This window comes from Antrostomus carolinensis, unplaced genomic scaffold (assembly GCF_000700745.2).
Source record: "Antrostomus carolinensis isolate BGI_N321 unplaced genomic scaffold, ASM70074v2 scaffold30555, whole genome shotgun sequence".
Lineage (NCBI taxonomy): Eukaryota > Metazoa > Chordata > Aves > Caprimulgiformes > Caprimulgidae > Antrostomus > Antrostomus carolinensis.
The window spans coordinates 3,810-15,632 of NW_010317645.1; the positions used below are offsets into that span (position 1 = coordinate 3,810).

The 11,823-nt window shown below is 42.4% G+C and overlaps 1 protein-coding gene across 1 annotated transcript; it reads left to right on the plus strand.

The window, feature by feature from the left end:
• Positions 1-200: 200 nt before the first annotated feature.
• Positions 201-10,958, plus strand: PDIA6 (protein disulfide isomerase family A member 6; the record flags this gene model as incomplete). The annotated part of the gene is made up of 11 exons (XM_010168657.2): positions 201-258; positions 1,046-1,172; positions 1,666-1,772; positions 3,184-3,317; positions 3,729-3,843; positions 4,779-4,919; positions 6,067-6,151; positions 6,240-6,312; positions 7,317-7,475; positions 9,669-9,765; positions 10,479-10,958. Coding segments are annotated over 11 exons (1,165 nt in total), but the record flags the coding sequence as incomplete, so codon positions are not given.
• Between the last annotated feature and the right edge of the window lie 865 nt (positions 10,959-11,823).

The following is an 11,823-nucleotide window of genomic DNA, read 5'->3' on the forward strand; positions in this document are numbered from 1 at the left end:
TTTCTTCAGAAGTCTGAGGGATGGTGTGATGTTGTGGCATAGCCCCTTCCCCTCTGCATGAGTAGACCTTAAGTCTCAGACATTCGCTGCAAGCGAGCGGCTGTTCTGTAATTGCAAAAACCCAACAAGACCACTTCGTACTTTGTGAAATAGTTATCAGATCTGAGTGACAATTACTGTTTGGTTTTTCTCCCTAAAAGGTGTGGTCATTGTCAAAGACTAACCCCTGAGTGGAAGAAAGCAGCAACAGCATTAAAAGTAAGTTTAACCTTTTGGATGTGCTTGTGGCAATGGATTGAGGATTTTTGGCTGTTTGTCATCTGGCTTGGGAACACGGAGGTGGGGTTTGGTCCCCAAAACCATATCACTTTAATCATACTTGTCCAGCCAGAGAAGTGGCCAATCAGAGGCACTTAAAAAGTCCGGATTTTTATGTGCGTTTGTTTTAAAAGAAGACATTGAATTGTAGGGGAAGCAAGTCAGTTCTGTCCCTGTGAATTCCTGTTACTTTTTACCAGGGCTGCTTTTAACAGCACCAGAAGACATTAGAATCCAGCCATCGCCCAAAATAGCATGTTTCTTTTTTCTTCCTTGCTGTCTTGTCACCTGCCTCTGAAGTACAAGAACAGCATGAACTGAGTATTTAAAAACAGCTTTGTAAGCTGTTGGTGATGAGTATTTATTCAATTACTGAAAACTTGGTCATGTAGTGATTTGCTGAACTCTTGCCTAGCTAAAATATATTCCCTTTTTTGAGAGAGAAAAACAACCCCCCCCCCCCAAAAAAAAAAAAAACCCAAACAAACCCCAAAACCACTAAACCAAACAAAAAAATCCCCAGACAAACAATTTAAAATTTAGTTGTCAGGATGAAGAAAGAAATGGGCAAATATTGTGTTCTGTAGTTTAATGCTTTTGGGGGGATAACACCTCTCTTCTGGTGTTTCCTTACACTCCTAACCACCCTCTCTCCAGCATTCACCGAGTGTAAAGTGTTACATCACTGTAGAAGTCTTGTCTTAGCTTTTTTATTTTATTTCCACAGGGTGTAGTGAAAGTAGGTGCAGTAGATGCAGATAAGCATCAGTCCTTGGGTGGACAGTATGGAGTCAGAGGGTTTCCAACTATCAAGATATTTGGAGCCAACAAAAACAAAGCAGAGGATTATCAGGGTAAATGTGATGTTCTTTCATGTGCTGCATGTCTGAAAACTTCCCTGAATACAGTAACTGTGGTAGCTGTTATGGCTGTCTGGTGTGGTGTTTCCTTTCTGTCCAGTGCTTGTAGTAACTGAGAGACAGATGGGTGGCACCTGTGTGACCAAATTGTTCAAGACCAAATTTCTAACAGCCCCACCTGCAGTTTGTAGTTGGTGGAGGTTAATAGGCAGTTCCAAAAAAAATATTCCTTTATTCTTGTTTACTGGGAGCTTGCCACAGTCACCCCCCGTCAGATAAGGTGGGTCGTTAAAAAGTGGAATGAAGTCAATCCGGCTGCTTGTGTTTGTCAGTGATGTCCCACCACTAGCACCTTCTCACTTAGAGCCCAGTGTTGCTTTTACAGAAGAATCCTTAGGATGAGGGAGGATTAAATTTGTACTTAAGTCAGTGGCCTGCCTTAAACTGACTTTTTGGTGCTTCAGTCACTCACTTTGCTGTGTTGCAGGTGGCAGGACAAGTGACGCCATCGTTGATGCTGCTCTAAGTGCTCTTCGGTCCCTGGTCAAAGACCGTCTTAGTGGCAGAAGTGGAGGATACAGTTCTGGGAAACAGGTATTGAGGAAATGTGTGTATGTTTTCAACTGGAGACTCTCCTGTACAGGAGATCAGAGCTTGTGCTCCTGACTCTGTTCAGACTAGATGGAAGGGACTTCTGGAGGTTGTCTAGTCCAGCTTCCTGCCAGTGCGAGGTCAGCTAGAGCAGATTGCTCAGGGCTGTGTCCTGTCAAGTTCTGAGTATCTCCAAGTACTGAGACTCCACACAGACTGCTGTCTTTGGGCAACCTGTTCCAGTATTTGAACACCCTCACAGCAGAAATTTTTTTTCTCTTATATTTAAATTAAATTCTTGTATTTCAACTTATGCCCTTTTTTTTCTTGTCACTGGGCATTGCAGAGAGGAGTCTGCCTTTGTTTGGTTGGTTTTTACTCCCCTCCGCTCAGGTATTTATAGCCATGGATAGAATCTACACAGAGCCGTCTCTTTTTCCAGATGAGCAATCCCAGCTTTCTCAACCTCTCATCGTATGTCAGATGCTCAAAGCCCTTAATCAGCTTTGACTGGGCTTGCTCCAGTGTGTGCATGCCTCTTATACTGGGGAGCCCAAAACTAGACTCAGTACTTGGATGTTTGGCACAGTGCTGAGCAGAGGGAAGATCACCTCCCCACACCTGTTGGCATCTCTGCCTACAGCGGCTCAGGAGGCTGTTGGCCACCTTTGCCACAGGAGTGCATTGCTGGCTCATGTTCAACTTGTTGTCTGCCAGGACCCCAGGGTCCCTCTCTGAAAAGCTGCTTTCCAGCATGTACTGGTGCATGGGGTTATTCTTCCCCAGGTGGAAGACTTTGCATCTCTCTTTGAACTTTGAGGTCCCTGTTAGCCCCATTCTGCAACTAGTTTAGGTACCATTTGCCTGGTCATAGTCTAAGCTAGATGAAATAGGCTTCCTTAATTTGGTAGTGTTCTTCTGAAGTTGGCTTGCTGGATTTCTCCATGAAGGTAAATTGAAAAGCTTCTGACTGCTACTACTGTTTCTAAATCACAGAGCAAGAACACTCTGACCGAGGTAGACTGTGCCCTGTAGTGTGCATTGCACTCACACGTTTGTTTTTCCTGGAAACCAGGGCACAGCGGGGTGGGGGTGTTAGCACTTTGTTCTTGGACACATCAGAACATGAAGAACTGGGGGAGTGTTCCCACATCTTCTTGTTAATCAGTTTGACCTGATTTCTTTTTTTATTTTTTAAAAGAAGGTTCACTTGCTGTTGCTTGAAAGTGCTGGGGGAGGAGGAGGCTGTGTGTATTGTCAGATCTAAAATGGGAAAGTTGTATGACCTAACACTGCCTGGTTTGTATGACATTCAAATAAAGACCATTTGGCACAATGTGACACACAGGAGATGGTTTGTGTGGGAAACTAGTTTTGGTTATTGCTTATGTGAGGGCCTGTTTGTTTCTTACAGAGCCGAGAGAGTGGAGGTGGAGATAAGAAGGATGTGATTGAACTGACCGATGACAGCTTCGATAAGAACGTCCTAAATAGTGAAGATGTGTGGATGGTGGAATTTTATGCCCCGTGGTGTGGACACTGCAAAAAGTAAATGAGGTTTTTCTTTGACAATTCCATTCCCATTAGTGCTTGTTTTTGTGCAATACCTTTAATCTCCTAAAAGGGACCTTGCATCTCTGGTGTATCAGAAGTGGGGTTTTCCATAAAGTGTTCTAACAAAAACGTGGGCTTCTCCTGCTCAGGGCACCTTGGTGCTGTTCTGGCTGCACTCCTGCTTAGCAGTAAAACTCCCATTGGTAGTAAGATCCTGAGGTTATAGTGATGTTTTTGTGCCTTCAGATGTGGGGCTTGAGTCTCACTGGAATAAAGCACCTAGCTGCTAGCTGTCATTCTTTGTGGAGATTTGTCTTTTTCCTGAGCAGAGTGTGCCACATAATGTTCAGATGTGGTATGCTTTTGATAGCTGAGCTTAGAGTACTCATAATCTTCACTTTTCAGTCTGGAGCCAGAATGGGCAGCTGCTGCTACTGAGGTGAAGGAACAAACCAAGGGAAAAGTAAAGCTGGCTGCAGTAGATGCAACAGTCAATCAGATGCTGGCAGGCCGATATGGGGTGAGTGTCCTCTGCAGCAGTTACAATTTCCTTTCCATTTCTAGTAAGTCAGATTTCCCTTTAATGCTTACTGAACCATTTCTTAATCTGGTGCCACTTAAATGTTTTGTGCTAAAAATAATGTCCAGTGACACATACCATTTTTCCACAAATAATTCATTCCTGATTATCAGTAACAGTATAAATAAATGGAGTGAAAGGAGAGGAATATATCTGGATGTTGCTGATGAAAGATGCTGTTTATTTCCATAAGGTCTTGTATAGTTTTGTCATCTGAAGTGAGAGGTCTCTCCTTTAAAACTGTTTGCTGGCTGGGCATCTGCAGAGCACACACGTGTGTGTAGCTGTACATCTTGGAGGCAGTTGTCAGGGATCAGTCTGACAGTATCAGCTGTCCAGGTCAGCTGTGCTGTGGGCCCAAAGCCAACTGATACTCTGATGTGTAATAGAGTACAGGGAGCTTATAGTGTGCTGCTTAGTTTCCCTGTAACTGCATGTGGCTAGCAAAAGACAAATTTTACTGCAAGTGTAGCAGAGGCAGCTTAAGGTCCTCTTGCTGCCATGTAGGCACAGTGCTGTCTTCTCACAGACAAATTGGGAAACTAATGTCTAAAAAATACCAAGAGTTAAGATAGCCCTACTGGTAAACTTTCAATGCTTTGTGCTTCTACACTGAGGTGAAACTGTTACTGATTCATGGTCCTGAAACGTGAAACAGTGTTTCAGTGTATGTCAACCTTGTTTGGAATTGTTGCACAAATAGGAAGTTATAAAATTGTTCCAAGCTGTTCAGACATAACATACTCTGATACTTGATTCCTGTAGATGTTAAATCTCTTCCCTTTCTCTTAATCTAGAATGTATCAGAGTAGTAGATGACTTCCACCATAAATACTCAGATTTATTTGAGCTGATGGCTTAAACTTGTTTTGCAGATTCGTGGATTTCCCACTATTAAAATCTTCCAGAAAGGAGAGGACCCTGTTGATTATGATGGTGGGAGAACTAGATCTGATATCATTGCTCGTGCTCTGGATCTGTTTTCTGATAATGCACCACCACCTGAGCTCCTGGAGGTACCTCTACATCGTTTTCTCACATTGGTTTTCCATCATATCTTTGCAGCAGTTTTTACAGGACTGTATTAACTGTAAATAAAACAGCTTAAGTGTGCTGCTTGCACACTGTTTTGCAGCAGGAAGCCAAGGACACGTCTGATCATTCAGCTTTCTGTTACTTCATTTTTACCGTGAGTTTGTTGTTGACTGAAAGAATATCAGAATTGATACAGTGAAGGCACGGACAGGATGGTACCAGGGTGTCTCAATGCTCTCTTGATTAGTGAGTGAAAAGGCTGGGTTCTGTGTTCCATCTCTCCTCTTAAAACAAGAGGGCAGGCTTTTGTAGTTTGTAAGCTGCCCGTTAGAAGTTGCATGATGACTAATCTTGCCTGTTGTCCAAGAAGTGTGGTGTCCACACTTTCTTTATGGTGACTTCTAGTTTCAGCTCAACGTTGGTAGATTTCAAATGGTGACCAGTTGTCTCCAAAGTGGGGTGTATGCAAGACAAAAGAAAATGTACCATTAATAAATTAAAAAAAAAAAAAAAGTTTTTCATCTAAGTCATCCTTTTAAAATGTCTATTTTATGTATACTTCATCAGGTACATGTTAGTACAGTAGTACATGTATATAATTGATATACATATACCAGGGCTGCATGCTTGGAAATTTTTTACTGGTAGGGGTACACAGTCAGTTTGGAGACTACTGATGCAGGTAAATGGTTTGATTCCTTTTTAAGGTATATCACACAAACCCAGTACTGCTCTGTTAATGTCAATTAAATGTCCTTATCTTCAGCCAATGCTGCACCCTGCCAGCTCTCCTTATGCTGTGCCATGAGTGAAACCTACAGGTGTGTGCACAGATCTGGGTGTGCTGTGTCCAGCCCTGGTCCAAGGACAGCGATTTTGAACAAGAAGTGACATCTTACTGTGCTCTCTGTACTGCTCGCTTTCCTGTTAGGGCAAGTCTCAACTGAAGGCTTTGTGAACTCTGCAATTAGTCTTGTGTTGGGGGACTAGCGAAGTAGGAGAGGCTTGTAAGCTTTTGTGTCAAGTTGTTTCAGTGCTTATTACCTTGTAGGGTGGAGTTGAGGGAAGTACAGTCACAGCTGGGTGACCAGATCTTCGTCTAATTGACTTTCTGCTGCTTTCTTCTAGATAATTAGTGAAGATGTTCTGAAGAGTACCTGTGATGCTCATCAGCTCTGCATCATTTCTGTCCTGCCGCATATTCTTGACACAGGTAGACATACAAGCAAGCAGATTTCTGTACGTATTTGTTACTTAAAGCATATATTGTATTTTTTAACTTGTCCAATTCTGTCTAACAGGAGCTTCAGGGAGGAATTCTTACCTAGATGTCATGCTAAAAATGGCTGAAAAATACAAAAAGAAAATGTGGGGGTAAGTGTCATTGTAGACTGGTCGTCTTGGAAAAGATGTGAGCATGTCTAGAGGTAATGGGATAGAATTTGTATAGTAGTGATTTATCTGCAGATAAGAGTTGTTCCTTGTTAAGGGTAGTATATTGTGGTATTTCACTAACTGTACTATGGGAGGGGGTGCTGTGGCTTTAGAATAAACTGCTGATTTTCTTTATTTTCATCCACCTCAAGTCCTGCATTTACAATCTAAGCACTAATGAGATCAGATTAAGCATATTTTACTCTTGTCCTGAGCAGGTGGGTGAGTCTGCCACTATGAGTGTGGAATTCTCAAAAAAAGGGCCATCAGCATTGGCTTTTCTCCTCCCCCTCTCAAGTGGAGGTTAGGATCTCTAGGACTTATCTGCGAAGTGAGAGTCTGACTGCTGTGAAAAGGGGCAAAATGGCATGAAAGCCTGGGGAAAATGCTGAGATTGGCTGGCTCCAGAGGTTCCTCAGGGGGACTTGCTAAGCATTAGAGGAACTGAGACCTGAGCAGTGAGGAGCTAATACTGAGTGAAATACTGATCTTGCCATCTTTGGCCAGAAATCCTCTACAGTGGTATTTGGGCTGTACTTTGTCATGTTTGGATGTGTGACTTTTGCCATTTTAAACCTTGCTTAATGTAAGCTAAAGTTGTCGTGATTTGTTCAGATATAATTTTGACATAATTTTTTCCCTGGACTGTCTTTCATGGCTTGAACTCTGCAGGGTTGCAGGTTGGGTAACAGAGCACTGGAACAGGCTGCCCAGGGAGGTTGTGGAGTCTCCTTCTCTGGAGACATTCAAGACCCACCTGGACGCCTTCCTGTGTAATCTTATTATTTAGGTGTTCCTGCTCCGTCATGGCGATTGGACTAGATGAACTTTTGAGGTCCCTTCCAATCCCTAATAATATTCTGTGATTCTGTGATATGTATGACTTCAAAACGATTTTAGAGCCTGTCTTAATTACTCATTTTCTGTTTTATCTTTTCCTCAAGGTGGCTGTGGACAGAAGCAGGTGCTCAGTCAGATCTTGAGAGCTCTTTGGGGATTGGAGGCTTTGGGTATCCAGCAATGGCAGCTGTTAATGCTCGGAAGATGAAATTTGCCCTTCTGAAAGGATCATTCAGTGAGCAAGGGATTAATGAGTTCCTCAGGTATGAAGTCTTAAAGTGACTTAAATCTTCTGGTAACTGGGGCTGTGACTAGACCAAAATCAGGCTCTCCTGGATCAGCTGAGACTTGCACAGTTAAGAGAATTAAGATGATGAACATTCACTTGAGTAAGGGAATGATTTCAGTGGGGCTGGCAAGTAATAAAGCCGTTGCTACCTTTTTGTGGTGGACAGAATTAAGAAGTTGGCATTTAGACTCGAATGGTCGTTTTAGCACAACTTTTGAAAACAGAAGTGAGCTTTGATCTTGAAAAACCTCTGGTTCTCTGGTAACCTGAGAAGTTAATGGGATTTGGTAATCAATACTATCAATACCATGCACAAATGGTGCATTCTGTTTACTAATTAGTAAGTTTTAGCACAACTTTTGAAAACACAAGTGAGCTTTGATCTTGAAAAATTCTGGTTCTCTGGTAACCTGAGAAGTTAATAGGATTTGGTAATCAATACTATCAATACCATACACAAATGGTGCATTCTGTTTACTAATTAGTAATTGTGAAGTTCCCAGTTTGGGAATCTAAATGGGTTCTGTTGTGGTTCTTGAGGTTCTGTATGTTGCTGTTCATCTTCCTGGCTTGGTCAGGGCCTGTCTTCCCCCTCCCACCCTCTGCTTCCCCATTCCCCTGGCATCCGATAAACTGATTGGGGAAGCTGAAGCAATCCATCCAAAAAGTCAGTAGCTCTCTGCTCAGCTCAGGTTCCCCAGGACTGCCTCTTGTTGGGCAACAGCCAGTGCTGGGAAGAGTGGAATGGGGAAGGGAAATGGAGAGGAGGACAGAGGGCAGCAGCAGCAGCACTGAAACAGCAGCTAAACTTAAATTGTTATTTAAGAATGGTCAAAGTGAAGTGGGAACTCTGCTTCTGGATAAAACACCAGCTGCCACGAGGTATGTAAGAGCCTTTGAGAGCTCACATTAGCAGTGTTGTTTCCATCTCCTTGCTTGGAGAATGGCAGAGGACAGTCAGAACTGCAAAAGGAAATACAAGTCTCTACTTTGCCATGAGAAGCAGATTAATTGAGCCCTGTTCCTGCTGGATTAATGGGAACAGTGTTATATTATCTCACATGTGTAAGTGATCAGACTTTCTTCCTATTGCCAAAAAAGGAATGTTCTCGGACCATCAAGTAAAATTTAGGATTCGGATGCAAGAAGAGTAATACCAGACAGTCTGTACTAATGTGCATGAGATGTGTCTGCCTTTCTCAGACATGGCACAGTCTCTTAGTCTAGAAAATCCATCTTGGTGAAGCCTCTACTGGTGAGGGTGGCTGGTGCTTCCAGGACACAACGGCCAACTCAGCACCTTATATTGCATTAGATAACTGGTTTGGTTAGTATCTTAATACAGAGCAGTAATTGCTGGAATAATCTCTTTCTTGACACTTCAGCTCACTGCTGCCTAGAGAAGGCAGTACACACACAGTTGGTGTAGCCGGCTGTTAACTCAGCTGGCTGCGTGCAGCTTTTGTAAGCTAATAGGCAGCCTTAACAGTCTTGACCAAAAGTAAGGAAATTGGCATTGAGAAGAGCATAAAAAGCATAAAAATTGTAGACTCCACCTAGGGAGGAATGCATATTCGGTCTTACTTGCCTCTGAAGAGCAAAGGGATTAGCTCTTCAGGATTCTGATGTTAGGCTTTTTGAGCAAGCCTAACTAGCAAGTGCAAGATGGGATGTCTCAAAACAGAAGCTGGTTACCTTGTACCCATGGTAACCCTTGGAGGCTGAGTCCACTGAATAAAGATCACTAGTGATTTCAAGTAACAGTTGCAGGTGACTTCCCAAACTAGAATTACAGTTTCTTCTTGGAGTTGCCTCAAGTGATACACAAGATATTCAACATACTGTTCAAGGGGCTGTATTTGTTCATGAGTGTTGCAAGGGGCACTGCTGAAATATGAAAGTGTAGCTCACATAGTTTTTTTTCTCTGTGGGCCCAATTGTAAATTCATAATGCTGCTTTAAGGGCTCTTTCTCATTTTTTGCTTCTCAATTTGAAAAGCTTTTGCTTCCAGACAGTTTAGATTTGCTTCAAGAGTTGCAAGCACATTTGGAAGTTAACTTCCCTTTATCTGAAGCAGGTACTGTTCTAGGTGGATGGAGACTGCAGAAATTCCAGAAATGTAACTTTTAATTGTTGGGGTTTTGTTTTGTTTTGTTTTTTCCTCAGGGAACTATCTGTTGGTCGTGGCTCTACAGCACCAGTGGGTGGTGGAGCTTTCCCTAAAATTCATTCAGTTGAAGCTTGGGATGGCAAAGATGGTGAGGTAAGATGTTCTCAATCTCTTAAAAGTGCTGGTGATTTTCTAGCTTCAGAGGTGACTGGACAGAGTAACTAAGAACTGGCAGTGTGAAAATTTTTGTTCTTCAAAGATAGTGGCAAATTTTGTTTGATTTCCCATTACCTAAATCTTGCCACCAGACCATCCACCAGACTCATTGTCTGACACCGTGGACTCCTGCCTACCTGTTAATATGTAATGTGAAAGTTGAATCCCTTGAGGCTGAAATCTGTTGTTACCCAGGGTGAGTAAGGGAGGTGATAGGCATTCAAGACCTGAATGTTTGTGGAGAATTTGGTTCTGCAGTGTGCTGACCTGCCCATCAAAGTCTTTGTGTCAGAAAGTTTGTCAGTAAAGCCCATGTAATAACACAGTGACAAAGTATGGTCTTAAGGTTCAAAACTGCTGTAAAAAAACAAAGTTGATGTACTTCAGGTGGAATTAAAATATAGAATATGGTAGTAGTTTTGTTACATAGTTTATCTGTATTTGCCTTTGGAGTATTTTTATTAGTAGAAACAACCTTCTAGTCTACACTGATCACTTGTCCTGTGCTTAATTTGCTTTGAGTTTCTGTGCATGAAAGAGGTGGCAGACAGGAGCTTTACTCTCAGGATGAAGTAACATTTCTTGGAGGCAGTGATATCCTGGTGTTAAGCTCTTCTGAACACATGCTCAAAACCTTCCCTTCTTCACAGCTTCCGGTTGAAGATGATATTGATCTCAGTGATGTGGACCTGGATGACTGGGATAAAGATGAGCTGTGAGATCGTCAGGAAATCTCTTTTCTTGGGAGAGTTTGTGCAGCAGTTTGCAACCTGGTTCACAGTCAGATGGATATTCCAGTGGCCTTTTTTTGGAGAAATAGCATGTGCCACACTGTGCTATTTGATGCACTGCAGCAGTGAACTGTACGCATCTCAAGAAAACACTGCAGAAATTCTATGAATTGTCATAACCAGTAAACTTCATTGTATTCTGTGTAACAAATATTTTGAGGACAACATGGATATTTCTTTGGAACATCTTGGTTTTTATTTTGTGGATAGTGTCCTCTTTGAGTGTTACTGGAGGCTGTTAGTGTAACCAATTTTAAATGTGACTTTTTTTTTTTTTTTCATGGAGGTGAAACCTGGTCAGCTTCTGTTTCAATTAAAGAATAAAACAAAGTATTTTTGACACACAGTGTTAGTCTTGTATAGAGTAACAAAGGTGCACGTGATAAAGGCTATCCCATTTTGGATGACTCTTGAGAAATGAACTCTAGACTAGAGAGGCTGGGGGAGAGGGGAGTCCTAAACCACCCCCTTGCTGTGAACGATCTCGACAGTTTGGCCTAAAGCCTGATTAGATGGACAATCTTAGTTTAAATGCTTTTTAGTCTTCCTTTTCCTATTCCTTCTCAGGGGCTTTCTCTTTCTTTGTGCCAGACTTTGGGATCATTAATGCAATGGAAGTGGGGTTGGTGCTGCAGTGGGAGACACTGGGAGCTGTTGGTCTTTTCCCCAGAGTTAGCAGTGAAGCTAATCCTCATTTTTAGGGCTTGAGGGGTTCCAGGTGCTGACAGAAAAACACCACGGTGCTGTCTCCAGTGACTTGGATAATATTTCTTCACTTCCCACCTGGCATCATTTTGATTTGAAATTGCTATTTCCTTGGAAGGAGAATCAGGAATGGAAATGGTTACTGCTGCTTTTTTAATAAAAATACTATTACATTTTGGTGCTCTCCCTGTCTTGTGTATCAGTGTCTGGTGAAGTGACCCTCATGTGATCAGCTTGTTTATAAGTAAGGAATGAAAGAACTTAGTTTCCCCTCCTTTCAAGGAAATAACTCAATATGGATATTTGCCACCTAGTGTCTGTAAGGGATCGCCTGTGGCTGGTGCCTGTGAGAAGCAGTGTGAGAACCACTGGTAGCCAACAGTAACCTGACTCCTGGTTTGGGGCAGGAAACCTCATCCTGGCAGATGTGATCTGATGGAACTGTTATACCTGAAATGTCTTGGCAAAAACTAAACTTCTAGAAGTCAAATGAGAATGA